The sequence below is a fragment of the Phocoena phocoena genome, chromosome 4 (genome assembly GCF_963924675.1).
Source record: "Phocoena phocoena chromosome 4, mPhoPho1.1, whole genome shotgun sequence".
Taxonomy (NCBI): Eukaryota; Metazoa; Chordata; class Mammalia; order Artiodactyla; family Phocoenidae; genus Phocoena; species Phocoena phocoena.
This window is the reverse complement of record NC_089222.1, coordinates 32,169,000-32,184,552: the sequence shown is the minus strand read 5'-3', so window position 1 is coordinate 32,184,552 and position 15,553 is coordinate 32,169,000. Positions and strand designations below refer to the sequence as shown.

Sequence of the window (15,553 nt, the reverse complement as noted above, 5' to 3'; positions counted from 1 at the left end):
AAGGGCTTCCCTGGTGGCGCAGTGGTTGGGAGTCCGCCTGCCGATGCAGGGGACGCAGGTTCGTGCCCGGGTCCGGGAAGATCCTACATGCCGTGGAGCGGCTGGGCCCGTGAGCCATGGCCGCTGAGCCTGCGCGTCCGGAGCCTGTGCTCCGCAACGGGAGAGGCCACAGCGGTGAGATGCCCGCGTACCGCAAAAAAAAAAAAAAAAAAAAATTTTCGAAAGACTGGCTCCAAAGGAGCTGAGAGAGATTGGAAAGGAAGATCAGTTCACGGCAAGCCGCTAGGGTTCTCCGAGACTCCGGAGAGCAGGCGCGAAAGGAGCTTTCAGTGGTCCTAGTTCCCCCCATGGTCGCTCCGTGCCTCTCCGCCCCTCCCCCCGCAGCGCCAGTCCTCCGGCCTGAAGGGTCCTGCGACTTTAATCTCCAGACTCGGGGGCCGCGCGGCCGGCCGTTGCCCAGGGAGACGGACGCACAGGAGGCCTCGCGCGCCCCAGGCCTGGACCCGCCGGTGTCCCCTGCGCTGGCCGCGATCCCGCTTCCCGCCCGCCGCGGCCAACATGCACTCGCATCACAGCTTCAAAAAGCCCGAGGAGGAATACGAGGAGGACGCGGCGGCGGCGGACCAGGATGCGGGGTTCAGCGAGGAGTCCTTATGGAAGCTTTTGGCCTTCGGAGATGGCACTGAGGAAGAATGGAAAGCCTTTCGTCCCCGCTTAGCCAGCGTAGTCAGCCCCAGCCTGAGCCCGACGCCGACGCTCAGCCGAACGCCGAGCCTGAAGTGGAGCCAGATGCCGGTGGCCAGCGAAAGTGCACCCTCCAGCACCTCCTCCCCAAAAAGTACCGCTCCCCGGCCCGCCCAACCCGTTCCTCGAAGGCTTCCCTGTCCCTAGCGGAGAGCAGGTCCAACTCCTCTAGAGCCTCCGTCTACCCGGCAGTCTGTTTCCAAATACACACAAGACTTCACACACACCCTTATCTCAGTCCCTCAAGACACTGAAGTCTTGGCTGAGCGGTTGTGATGGTCCACAGTTGAGCCTCGTCAAACTGGAAACAGGCAGTGCTGTACGGAGTGCTCATTTTATAACACTTCGTGCATTCAGTGACCGCGTCCTCTTACATTCATTCTCTCCCCCCGCCGCCCCCCTCAAACACGAGCGCGCGCGCGCGCACACACACACACACACACACACGCGCGCGCGCGCGCGCCCCACTCCTGAAGAAGAAGTAGTGCTTTAAGGGCGCTCTGCTACTGAAACAGCCCAGCCAAAAATAATTCACTTTTGTGCTTAACTTCCTGGACTGAAACCACTCCAGCCACTTCCTTAAAAAGAGAGGCACAGCAGTTACTTACAGTAGATTTGTCCATCTCCCAGCATTGACATTTTGGTCAGGATCATTCTTTGTTGGGGCCGCGTGGGTTGAGGGCAGTTGGATGGACTACAGGATGTTTAGCAGCATCCCTGGTCTCCACTTCTGACCATGCCAGTTAGCCCCTACCGGGCTTTGTGACAATCAAAAATGTCTTTAAACGTTGCTAAATGTTTCCTGGGGGGCAAAATTGTCCTTTTGAGAGCCACTGATTTAAAGGGAATGGCTAAATTGTTTAATGTTTCATTCAACAGGTTTTCCTAAAATACTTCAGACATTTAAAAAAGACGTGTCTGAAACGAATTTAGATAGGTAAGAAATTGTTTTCAGTGTTCTATATTATTATTTTTTGAAGCTGATGATGTTTACTTTTGGAATAAACATGTCAGGAAGTAGAGTAAAATCATCCAGGGCATTTACAACCAATTTATTCAAAAAGGTGTTTTTTAATCTACACTATTGGAGGAGATAGATAGGGTCCCTGCCCATCACCGGCTTATTATCTACCTGTAGAGATGACATGTCTACTTACTAATATAGCATGAAATCATAAATGTCATGTGCACAACAGTAAGTGCTATGAGGCTTTAGGACATAAGTCTCTATTGGCTAAATTTAGGAGTGATCAGGGACACCTGTGGTGGAGAGTGGAAAGTACGGTTTCTTTTTCTTGTTGTTATTGCTATTAGCCTCCAAGCACTTCTAACTATAATAGGAAGACACCAGAGAAACACATCTGGAACATCTTCATCAGTCTTCCCTGAAACCTCACACCAAACATGGGTCCACAATCTCACATTATTGTTCACCTAAGTTTTGCTTTTATAAGCAAATTTCCATTTTTAAGCAGAAAGAGAACTGTTCTGCCCCACTAATATGTTTTTATTTATCCAAGTCAACATTTTAATAAAAGATAATATATGTACATGGTTAAAACATTAAAGTAGACAAAGCTATAAATTTTAAAATTTCTGTACCCTTCTCTGCTCCCACTTCCACTCACCGGAGTTAACATATTGTTAACAGTTTGTTTTGTTTCCAGTATAATTTAAATAGCATATTTTCATTCCTTGATTTATTAATTTTTGACATAAGTACTGACTTCCCACCATGAAAGCTGAGGAACGTAACACACTACTTCCCTTCTCTCCATTTTCAGTAGTTAGATTATTTTTATATTTTCTAACCTTCAGGACTTTAAAGTATTTTAAACCTCTACTTCTTGATTTATCAATTTTAGTAACTATTAACTCTATTTTGAGAAATTAATACCTTAATGCACTTCTACTTCCTTCTCTCTCTCCTCTCACCCTTTCCTCTCCCAATTAACAAATTATGTAACAGACTTTATTAAAATATATAATATATAGTCCTATAAAGTCATATTACTTTACCAAGTTTTATAGTGTTTGCATATTTTGTAATTATAATTAGCTCTTAGTGCTTTGGGTACAAGTTGATTCTAAAAATTGAAGACCAATAACCAGTACTCACAATTTCCTGCTAAGAACCCAATGATGTGGCTGCATTCATGCACAAGAAAATGAAATCCTATGTCTGAAGAACTTCTCAACTCTCAGTTGTTTTTAGTTGTCTTCAATTTTTCTGAGTTGGGCTCAACGGCCATACTTTCTTGTTTTCCATATTGTTTTCTTTCTTTTATTCCTTTTCTTTTTGCTGGAGAAACTCCCCAGGTAATTATTTCATATTGATCTCATGCACAGTCAAATTTCTGAGTTCTCGCCTGTCTTGAAATTTCTTCCTTTTGCCCTCATACTTTATTAATAATATAACCTGGAATAAAAGAATAGGTTTAAAACCATTTCCCCTCAGAGCTCCGAAGACATTGCTTCATTGCCTTCTAGTATCTAGTATTGCTGATCAGTCTGATTTTCAAACCCTTCTAATATTTATTTCCTCCCCTTCATTTTCTCTATTCTTTCCTTTGGAACTGCTATTAGCTGGCTGTTGGACTTCTTGGATATCTTCAAGATTCTTGGTGTTTACATGCTACGATGTAGCCTTTGTACAGAATTTTTTATTGGGGGATCCATATAATTTCCAAGAACCGATTCTTACTCTCTGAAGAGGTGTGTGTGTGTGTGTGTGTGTGTGTGTGTGTGTGTGTTTAAATCTCTTTGAGGGTACTGTTATAAAATACTAAAGTTCTCCTTTGTTCTTTGTATTTCTTCTTTTTTCTTTCAAGATCACTTGTTCCGTTTGTTTTTCTTGGTCCTTCTATTCCATGCTATGGATTGTCCTTAAGTGACTGGTAATCCTTGGTTATCCAATTGTATTTATCAATGAATGACTGATAGGTAGCTGAAACTAGGATAGGAGTCCTGCAGCCAAGTAGTTCTGTTTCCTGACTGGGCTGGCAGGGGAATGTTGACTGTGAGTCCTGCGTGGGTGGGTAGGGCAGTCACAGCCAGCTTCCTGTGGGGTGTCGGCAGGGAGCAGGCAAGGTGGGTAAGCCCACTATTACTAGTTATGATAAGGACACTTTACTGTGTGGCTGGAGTTCCTCATGTATTTCTTTCATGGGACTCTCCCTTCCTCCTCTTTCACCCAAGCCTGTTGGGTAGGTCCTGAGTAACTCATCTTGCGCTGTCCTTCTCTTTCAGACCTAAAACTTCCCCAGGCAGGCTTTTTAGAAACCAGTTCTTTGGGCTTCATCTGGAAATGAACACAACTGCTGCCAACTGCCCTGTGTAAGAGGAGAGGAAGGGGTCTGACTGGCCAGCTGTTCCACGTTCACTCCTTGAACTACCCTGATGACCATCTCCAGCCCCCTCCCCTGTGCATTTGGTCGAGTCTGGGCTAGGAGCTTCTCAGGAGTTCCCTTTGGAAGAACTTTACTTATGTCTCTTATCTTGAGCTGTGGCGGTCTCTGCTCTAGTTTTCCATCAACCTGAGGCCATGTATTTTCTTTCGAGGACTTCTTCAATATTACTTGTCTACTGATGACACTGCTCTTGCTTGTTTTCCAGGGCTATTGCTTGTTTGTGGGTTTGAAGTGTTTGTTAGTTCAATAAGATCTTGGAAGGAAGGGGAGAACTGCGTGTTCAGGTGCCATCTTGACCTGGACTTTCTATCATATGGGAACTTATCTTTCCTAAATCAAATTCTTAATTTCTCCTCATAAATCTTCCTAAGAAGATGCTTCTTCTGTACTTCAAAGCATTCTCTGGTGAATTTGGTGAGATTGTGTTTTTAAGGAAATCTGTCCTTAAAGGAAACAGAAATGCAACCAATACTGGCTCCATTTCTACTTTTAATTGCCCTATTACTATTCTGGGGCAAACTTTAGGAGGCAGATGAATCTGGAGAAACACAGGTTTTGGAGCCAAATAGGTCTGGGCCCCATCTGCCTCGGCCATGTTTGATTTTGCGAGGGCCCCACAGAGCCTCGATTTCCTTGCCTATAGAAAAGGAATACTACCTGCTGTATAGCACAGGGGACTCTACTCAATACTCTGTAATGGCCAATATGGGGAAAGAATCTAAAAAAAAAAAAGTGGAAATATGTATATATATAACTGATTGACTTTGTTGTACACCTGAAACTAACACAACATTGTAGATCAACTATACTCCAATAAAAAATTTTTTAAAAAAGGACAGGGTATACTAATTCCTACCTTGATTGGTTTTTGTAAAGATAAATGAAGTAATGTAAGTAAAGCAACTACTATGTATCTACTACAACACAGTAAGTTCTCAGGAAACGTTAATTTTGTTCTTATGCTCCAATGTCTGCCATCTTTACACAGAATTTCAGAAACAATCTTTCATGTTGGTTCAAGGGAGGCAGAGACCTAGATGAGTTATGTATTGATTTTGTTAACTACTGTATTGGGAAAACACTGAAATGTAAAATGTTGTCTAGGGATTGCTCGTCAATGTTCCTTTACTCTTGGTCCCATAACTTTTTTCCATGGGAACTTAGACAATCAGGACTCCCCCAGACACTTGTTCAGGTGGCTTCTGCAGAGGAGTTCTCAACACACAATGTTTCAAGGAACAAAGCACCAAAAAAGGAAGGTGGAGACATAAGAGAACTGAGAAAGGTGAAAAAGTGACAATCCGAAAGTTGACTAAATTATTTGGGAAATTTTGTTTGATAATTTTAGAAGAGCCAGCAAACTATGGCAAAAAAAATTGAAATTCAAAGAGGCAAAGGAACTTGAAAAGCAATAGGTATTGTTTACTTTAAAAGTCAATAAATTCCTGCTTCCTATCATGTAACTAACTGGTTAAACTACTTGTGGAAAGAATACAGATTGCTTAATTACAACGCATTTAACTTCAGCCCTTTAAAAAGAGCTTGGATTATTTTAAAGCTATTTTAAAATGAACAACGCGTTCTAATTTAAATTCAAGTAAATGTTTAAACACACATACCATCATCGCCGCCACCACCACCAACACACAGCACAGATAGAGGGGTAGTAATTTACTCCGTGAGAGAAATAATACGGTATTGGGAGCCTCCAGGATTGAGAGAGGAGTGCTTTGCAAAGAACAGATATGATGCAAGCACACTGTGCCTGACTTTACTGAAGACATAAGAACGGAAGAAAAGATTTCAAAGGAAAAAGAAACCAGGATCTTCTGAGAACATCTGTTATTTGATTGTTAAATGTACTAGATTTAGAAGAACTGCTAACAACTCTATAGGTATACTGAAAACTAACATTTTGTCTAAATTTCAGGGCTGTCTATCACAACCTGTATCCAAGAATTTCAACATCAGTACAAACAGAAGAAAGTTGGCTTCAAGAACTGTCAGGTATGCAGCAGCCGAGTGAGTAGTTTGGTTTTTTAGCTTTTGCTGGGACATGGGATTGTACACTGGAAAGGGCACTGGTGTAGATGGCCAGGAGAGCTAGGATTGAATCCCAGCCCCCAAACAAACTAACACCATGACAACTGGGCAAGTCACTTAACCTCATTGACTCTGTTTCTTTCTCTGTTGGCCTTAATAATCCTTCTGTAACAGGACTGTTACGACGATCAAAATGAAACTCAACATTTAAACTCCTTGGCACTGAGCCTTTAATAAATGGTAGCACCTGTGTTCACATCAAGAAATAATCTGCCATCATATTTTGAAACACATCTTTATTTTTTATTATAGAAGTAACATGCGTGCCGTTTTTAAAACATCAAACCATTAAGAAAAATATAATGTAAACATTAAGTTTTTAATTTATCCCAGTATATTCCTCAGAAGTGATCGTTATGAACAGCCTTTCCTTTCAATTTTATTGTTTTATGTTATATCACTTATTCATGAGATGTTGATTGAGCACACACCAAGCACCTGTCATAGGTCAGTTTCCTGTTCTAAGGTAACAGCAATGAATAAAGCAGACAAACCCCCTGTCTCAATGGTCTTCTATTAAAGTGTGGGAGGTGGAAGTAATAATGAGATAAATGATACACAAAGTAAGTAAATGCACAATATCTTACATAATGTAAATGCTAAGGAGGAAAATAAAGCAGGGAGAGGGATGGGAAATGTTGGGTAGATGGGTACAAGCTTACCCAGGATGCTGAGGGAAATCGTCACTGAGAAGCTGAAATATTTGAGTAAAGACCTCAAGGAGGAGAGAGAGTGATAATGATCTCTGGGGGAAGAGTGTTCCAGGCACAGGGAAGAACAAGTGCTTCCTTCTAGAACAAGGAGGCAGCCAGCTTGGCTGCAGTGGGGTAAGTAAGGAGGTGAGCCCTACGGGATAAAATCAGAGAGACAATGAGGACCAAATCTTACTCAATGAGAATGAAGTGGGAAGTCACTGGAGGGTCTGCACAGAGGAGTGACACAATCTAACATAAAAATTAAAAGTTTGGGCTTCCCTGGTGGCACAGTGGTTGAGAATCTGCCTGCCAACGCAGGGGACACGGGTTCGAGCCCTGGTCTGGGAAGATCCCACATGCCACGGAGCAACTAGGCCCGTGAGCCACAACTACTGAGCCTGCGCGTCTGGAGCCTGTGCTCCGCAACAAGAGAGGTGGCGATAGTGAGAGGCCCGCGTACCGCGATGGAGAGTGGCCCCCGCTCGCCGCAACTAGAGAAAGCCCTCACACAGAAACGATGACCCAACACAGCCAAAAATAAATAAATAAATAAATAACTTTTAAAATTAAAAATTAGATGTATAATTAATATTAAATATTAATATAATATTAAACCTAATATTAAAAATACGTTAATTATTCCCAAATTAATCTATATATTCAATGTAATTGTGATGAAGTTTTTCAGTGGAGTTTGACAAGTTGATTCTTTGGTCTTGCTCTGCAGCGTTCAAAGATAAGTTGAGGCATTTTCCAATTTTTAAGAGTTTATTTGAGCAGATGTGGATTGGAAACAGGCAGCGCCAAAGCAGAAGTGGTTATGTCCACAGACAAGAGCTAAGGAGAGGTTTTTATAGAGAAGTCGTGGGAGCAAAGCAAGGAAATCATTTGACTATAGCTATTGCTCGAGGTTGCATTACAGTAGGTCACCTACATACGGACGAGTTCCATTCCGACAGCGTGTTCGTAAGTCCAATTTGTTCGAAGTCCAACGAAGTTAGCCTAGGTACCCAACTAGCACAATCGGCTATATAGTACTGTACTGTAATAGGTTTATAATACTTTTCACACAAATAATACATGAAAAACAAACAAAAAAATAAAGAAACCATGTCTAATCTCACAGTACAGCACCTTGAAAAGTACAGTGGTACAGCACAACAGCTGGCATCCAGGGGCTGGCGTCGAGTGAACAGGCAAGAAGAGTTACTGACTGGAAGAGGGCGAAGGGGTGGGAGATGGTAGAGCTGAAGGGTCGTCAGCGATAGGAGACGGAAAGCAAGCTGCAATTTCACTCATGCCAGACATGGATGGCACAGGTTCTGGTTCCTTGCCAGATTCAGTTCTATCTACCCTCTTGAAAAAAGGATCCAGCGATGTCTGGGTAGTAGCTCTTTTTTTCTTGTCATAGATGACATGGTAGCACTGGATTGCATTCTGAACGGCTGCCGCAACCTTCGTGTACCATCCTATGCCTCAAAAGCTAACAGCGCCTCCTCAAATAAAGAAAATCCCCTTGCCATCTCCTGCGTCGTGAATCTCTTCGGTTCTTCAGTTACTTCTCCTTCCTCTTGTCTCTCTTCGTCCTTTCTCTGGGCCTCCAATTCCATCAGGTCTTCATTAGTCAGCTCCTCGTGTTGCACAGCCAACAGTACTGTACAGTAAAGTACACAAAAGCACAACCACTTGTAGAGGATGCATGCACGTGACAATGTACGCCAGACACGTGAACTAATTTATGTGATTGGACGTGGGAACGCACGTTCATATCTTTGAAAGTTCGCAGTTCGAAGGTTCGTGTGTAGAGGACTTAACTGTATTTGGGAAAGCCCGGTTGGCTGTTTGCTATGAGCTGTTCTTAACCTTGAGGCATTAACCTTGAGGAACTGACTCTGGCTTAGGTTTCACTCTGCTTACGATTGGCTACCAAGGCATTAGAGCCCCCTCATCTAATGGCTTCCTTGTTTGATTACTTTAACAGCAGGAACCTAATGTACCTTTTCAATTTTTTCATATCTTTTTTTGTAGGTTTTTTTAATAGAGAACTGATAGGCACCTCTTATTAGTTTATTCCTAGGTGTTTTACAGTTGTCTTTTATTGATGTAATAATTGGAATCTTTTTTTTCCTATTATATTTTCTAATTGGTTATTGTCAATGTATAGGAAAACTATTGATTTCAATGCATTAATCTTGTATCTGATTCCCTTGCTGAACTTTCTTATTCTAATATTTTATCAGTTAAAAGTCCACTAGACAATTACATTTCCTGTGAATAACAGCAGTTTTATCTCTAATTTTTTTTACTTAGCAGTGTATCAGGGACATCTTTCCATGTCAGGAAATATTGATCTAATTCCTTGAAATGACTATGTAGTATTGCCTTATATACCTACAGTTACTGTGACTTATGTAATACATCTGATTGTTAGATGTTGCAGGGTTGTTTGGTTTGGTTTGGTTTTGTGTTTTGACCTCTTCCCTACGACAAATAATGCCTTAATGAAAGTCTTGTTCATTCGTTTGTTTGTTTTTTAATACCTGTGCTGGTATTCCTGTTGGGCAAAATGCCCAAAACGTATTTTTTAATTGTTCAGGTACTCAACATATGAAGCATGTCATTTTCTGAAGCCCATCTCTTTCTCCAGCACCAGTCCCGGCTACACAGGGAAAATGGGTCTGCCCTCTCCCTTCACCTCTGTCTCATTGTAGGTTGTTCTGATTGGTTTTTCATAATCCCAGTCCTGTCTGCTTACCTTTCCAGATATTTACTCCAAGAGGCTCATGTGTTGATAGATGGCTGTCGTCCCCATTTCCAGTACTGCCCTGGAATCTGCAGAGGGAATTATTCTGGTGGTTTAGTTCACTGTCTTGAACTCGGAACCGCCCTCTCACCCCACGCCAGCACTCTTCTCCCTGAAAAATCTTCTGCAGAATAACAGTCATAAATTAGACAGAACAGTAATTTTAAAAGGCAGAACACAAAAGGGTCTGCAAACCATGATTATAATCAAATAAAATATGCATTCGTGTAACATTCTAAGACTAAAAAGAAGCAAGGAAGCATTTTTTAATGTGATTCATTAGTGGTGAGTCTTCTCTGTTTGTTACTTACTGTTGACAAAATGTTATTTGGGAAAAAAATTAAAAATAAAACACAAAAAGGGCACTTATTTTTCCAAGAGGCATATTTTCTTTTCTATTAGACTCCTTTCATCCTTTGTCAGGATTGATGACAAATGTACACTCTTTTTACAGAGAAGGAAGTGCCCTCTGTAAAGAAGGAAGATGAACCTGAAAATCTACCTTCTAAATTAAGAGGTAACTGGATGTTTGGCATCATCCCCTCTGCTGGCAAAGGCAAACTGCCCTTAGGGAACCAGCCTTAACTTGGATGGTGTCCAACCCCTTTACAAAAGAGCTCCCCTAAAAGTATATGCAAGAAGGTGGTGAAGGTAGGGTTTCAGGGCATTTAGACAGCACGTGTGTGCGTGTGTGTGTGTATGTGAGTGAGTGTGTGTCATGGGCTAGGATCTTCAAACTAGAGAAAATGGAATACACTGCACAAAGTTTTCAAACATTCCTTCTAAATCTGTCTTTTTGTCTTCAGCAAAATGGGTAATTAACCCAGAAGAGCCAGAACTAAATATTTTATGTGAGCTGGAGGTAAGAAATGTTTATCAGTCCAACTAGTACACTGAACTCATGGTAAAAATCACTTATTCAATCTTCAATTTTTTTCTTTCTCCCTCTTTTTAAAATTTAGTTTAAGGAAGACTTCATAACACTTTTTGAGCCCCCTCTGAGAACACTACCCAGCATCGGGCCACCATCTATTCTCACATTCAAACAAGAGAGTTCCAATTTAGGCATTAAGTTCAAGGTAATTTTCATTTATATTTCTTTTTGCTTTTACTGTAATAAGTGGTATAAAAAGCCACATGGTGATCTGCACAAAAGACAGTGAATCCTTCTACCAACAAAAGGCAAGGAGCTCATTTACTTGGAATAGCACTTAGGGTGGCTGTATTCGAATACCAGAAACTAGGTGGCTTACAGCGACAGAAAAGTATTGTTTCACAGTTCTGAAGGCTGGAAGTCCAAAATCAAGGTGTCAGCAAGTCTAACCTGGAGGGGAGAGTCCCTCCTTGCCTCTTCTGAGCTTCTGGTGGTGGCCGTCAATCCTTGGCATTCCTTGGCTTGCGGCTGCATCACTCCAATCTCTGCCTTGGTTGTCCCAGCACGCTGTGTGTGTCTCTGTCCAAATGTCCCTCTTCTCCAAGGACACCAGTCATATTGGATTAGCGCCCACCCTAATGACCTCATCTTAACTTGATTACATCTGCAGAGACCCCGTTTCTAAGTCAGGCCACATTCACACGTACCAGGGGTTAGAAATTCAACAGAGCCTTTGGGGGAGCACAACTCAACCTATAACAGTGGTCATAAGGCCTGGCAGCACAGGTGAACGTCAGCTGTATTTGATCACATTAAGTGACCAATTAATGTCTGCATTCAATGGGCAAGGGAGAGGTCACCTTAGTAATTCCAACAGGATACAAACCACCCTGCTTTGCCACAGAGGTAAGGGACTGACCGGTGGTATGATTGTTTCCAAACTTGCACGGCATGGCCATGCACTCCCCAGACTGGAACCTCCTTGATTACTTCTTTTGGGGTACACTAAAGGTACAGGCTTATTCACTGAAATAAGAGACACCAATCATGTGAGGCAGGACGGCACAGATGTGTGTGCAGGAGTCGACGGGAATGCCGTGTGGATGCACCAACGTGGTTGGTGTTCATTGTCATTTTGCGCAGCATGTTGAACTATGCGATTCTAATGCCTGGTGATACATTAAATACGTCACGTAACCTAATGTGAGTCAACATTTACTGTTTATATTTGCCCAGGTTTCTAAATTTTATGGTCACCTTATAGACTCTTCAGGCTGAAATTCTTTCTTCATACGTAGCACCTTCCTTTTTCTGAAGCACAAAGGCTTGTATCCAGGAAGTTTCTTGAGCTCTCTTCCCCTGACACCCAGAGATGCGCCTGAACATGAGGAAGGCCTTGGGGACTTCCTTCCACAGAGCTGTCCCTACACCGGCCCCTGGACAGGGCTGGCTCCCCCTGCATCCCTGGGCCAAACTTTCAGGTCTTCTGAGATGGGCCTGGACACTGGTCTAGTTCAGGGGCAGCAGCAGCTGGTTGGCCAGCTCTCCTCTTCAGCCACACCCTCTTGAGGTAGAAATTCCAACCCCACTCATGTCTTTTGAAGCATCTTTACTTACTTCGCCCCCAGGTGAAGGGGTGAAGGGGCCATGGGCAGAGGAGTTCACTACCGAGATGCTGGTGGCACAGTCTGTAGCTGGCCTGGCGTTGCCAAGCTCTTCCTGCCCATTCCATCATTTGGTAGCTGTCCTGGATCCGTCATCACCATCTCTCTCTTACAAGGCTTTCCTCCCTGAGTTTTCTGCTTTCAGCGATGTGCAGTACTTATTATCGGGTACTTTCCATGGCCTAATTATACTGGACTGTACTCTAGGGTCCCTGGCTGCACCGGCCATCTCAGTCACCCTTTGGCCCCATGGCGGTCATTTTGCCAGGCTCGGAGAATGGTTTCCATGGTAACTACAGGTGCCCTGGTGGTTTCACGACATGCAAGTCATGATCTGGGTCTTTTCCTGGAGGCCTGTGCCGAGGCTTGGCTGCTCACCTGCCAGGAGCCTCTGTAGTCACAGCCATGACCTCAGATCACTAAGAGGGCCATAGTGCATCCACCCCTCACTGAGTCACCTGCGCCCGTAACTCCCAGCCTCCTCTTGTGTTCCCTAGCCTCCCCTCCCCTCCTGGATTACCTTCACAGCACAGACAGGAGAATGTGGTGCCCCAACTGGGGCCTCCCTTCAGAAAGGACTCTAATTTATTTTAGAAAGTTGAGCATTCTAAACAGTGGCCTACATAGTAATGTCAAGACTTTTTCTTAGCTGACACTTCTTTTTAAATTTTTATTTATTTATTTATCTTTGCAGTATGCGGGCCTCTCACTGCTGTGGCCTCTCCCGTTGCGGAGCACAGGCTCCGGACGCGCAGGCTCAGCGGCCATGGCTCACGGGCCCAGCCGCTCCGCGGCACGTGGGATCTTCCCGGACCGGGGCACGAACCCGTGTCCCCTGCATCAGCAGGCGGACTCTCAACCACTGTGCCACCAGGGAAGCCCTTAGCTGACACTCTTCTTGAAAGAGTTTATGGTATTTAAACACCTTAGACCATTTACACAAAATCAAATATGCGTTATCCTTTGTGTCCCACATCTAGTCACACACTGTACATCCCCCTGCTCGACAAGGGACACTGATGTCAACAGTAAAATCATTTCTGCAACTTTCTTCTTACACTGAGGAGGCATCCCAAGGACCCACAGAGCTCCTGATGGGCTCAGCTACACCCCAACGAACTGCACCAGACAGAGGGCTCCAAAACACCACTTCAGCCTCCCCAGCCCTTAAGAGCCCTTGAATAGAAATGATGTCTCATTTCTGGAATATACAGATCCTGCTGGCTTGGTGCCTTCTGATATAGGATCTCAGACTCCTGAAAGTTCCCTACTAACCATCACTGGGAGCCCTCATGTTGTCTGACAGGAGTTCTCAAGCAGGTTTGTACATCCCTCATCAACCCTGTTGTCTGACTGGACATTCGCTGGCCCTGTCCAGGGCTCTGGCTCCGCCTGCTCTCAGAGGCTCTGGGCCTCCTTGTGGGCATGTCTTCATTTTTTTTTTCTCCTCTCTGAAGAGAGAAGAGGAGGAGGTATCACCCACGTGTGAATTCTGTGGGAGCGATCTAAGAACATTTCTCTCCAATGTGGATCTTTCCTGTGACTACAATAGTTCTGAACTAGTAGAACATGTAAGTTCTAAAGCAGGTTCACGGAGGAAATAGTGTTACTTATAGACACTAATTTAAGCATGAGTAGTATTTTCTTCTGCATCTTTCCAATGCATTGCCTTTCTTTTTCTTTTTCTTTTTTCTTTTATTTTTTTGGCTGCACTGCGTGGCTTGTGGGATCGTAGTTCGCTCACCGGGGATCGAACCTGGGACCCTGGCAGTGAAAGCCCAGAATCCTAACCACTGCACTGCCAGAGGATTCCCTGCATTGCCATTCTTAAGAGAGTGATGTGTTAGCCGTCAGGGCAATGCATATCATAACCACAATGGGATACAATTTCACACCCACTAGGATGGCTATAACCCAAAAGACAGATAATAACAAGGATGTAGAGACACTGGAACCCTCATACACTGCTGAAGGGGAATAGAAAACGATGCAGCCACTTTGGAAAACAGTCGGGCAATCCTTCAAAAAGTTAAACTTACAGATACCATATAACCCGACAAACAATTCCGTTCCTAAGTATATACCCAAGAAAATTAACAACATATGTCCACCCAGAAAGGTGTATACAAATGTTCACAGCAGCGTGATTCATAACAGCCAAAAAGTGAAAATAACCCAGACATTTATCAACTGATGAAAGGGTAAATAAATGTGGGGTATCCATACAATGAAATATTATGCAGCCATAACAAGAAATGAAGTACTTATACGTGCTACGACATAAATGAAAATATTATGCTAAGTGAAAGAAGCAAGTCACAAAGTACCACATGTTGTATGATTCCATTTATATGAATGGGTACAGGTTTCAGTTTCTAAAATTGATTGTTGTGATGGTTGCAAAATTCTGTGACTATATTGGGTTGGCCAAAAAGTTCATTCGGGTTTTTCCTACAATGTTATGGAAAAACCTGAGCGAATGTTTTGGCCAACCCAACACTAAAAACCATTGACTTGTATACTTTAAATGGGTGAATTGTACGATATGTGAATTATATCTCAATAAAACTGTTACCAAAAAACTGTTATGATAGATTGTTATCCAAAACCCCATTACCATTTTTTTGGGGTTTTTTCCCTCCTGTAATTATCATCTAGGACTGATGAGATGAAAGTGAACTCTGTTTTTCAGACCTCCTGTTGTAGTTATTTCCAAAACCTGATTGACTACATCTATGAGGGAAAACAAAACATCCAGAGCTCTAAAGCTGAATTAATCTGTATTGACCCTCATGCCGCCCACGGCAGTGAAGTCGACAGACTCGAAGCAAAGGAAAAAGCTTTGCGGAGGTAACAGTGAGCCTTTGATATTGAAACTCAGATAGGCCCACTTAGTTAGAGAGTTTTTTGTAAAATGAACCTCATTTTCTCAAAATAGATAATTTTGAAGATGCATTCCCAGTGAAGAAACAAAAATTGGACAAAGCAAACCTATTGCAATTCCTGGTGGACACTGTAAGTGTCAGAAGATTTCAGAAACTCAGTGAACTCACTGACTTAGAGTAGAAATTTGCCAATCTCAAATTCTCAGGGCAATTCAGAATCCCTATATTGGAGAAATCTATCCACTAAATATAGTAGAAACACACGCACACTGATTAAATGACTTGATTCACAAGTAATAACAGATAAAAATAACAAGGAATAGCGTTTAAACAGTAAACATTTATAGTATACTGTTTTAAACTTCCAACGTATTT

The 15,553-nt window shown here is 42.9% G+C and overlaps 1 protein-coding gene across 1 annotated transcript in view; it reads left to right on the top strand.

The window, feature by feature from the left end:
* The first annotated feature begins 558 nt into the window (after positions 1-558).
* The window catches only part of ERICH6 (glutamate rich 6), a 33,702-nt gene continuing 18,707 nt past the window's right edge, over positions 559-15,553 (top strand). Inside the window, exons 1-8 of the mRNA XM_065875804.1 lie at positions 559-838; positions 1,624-1,681; positions 6,085-6,176; positions 10,210-10,272; positions 10,562-10,617; positions 10,718-10,834; positions 13,751-13,864; positions 14,986-15,143. Coding sequence (XP_065731876.1) covers positions 559-838; positions 1,624-1,681; positions 6,085-6,176; positions 10,210-10,272; positions 10,562-10,617; positions 10,718-10,834; positions 13,751-13,864; positions 14,986-15,143 — 938 coding nt within the window. The remainder of the gene's footprint in view (positions 839-1,623; positions 1,682-6,084; positions 6,177-10,209; positions 10,273-10,561; positions 10,618-10,717; positions 10,835-13,750; positions 13,865-14,985; positions 15,144-15,553) is intronic.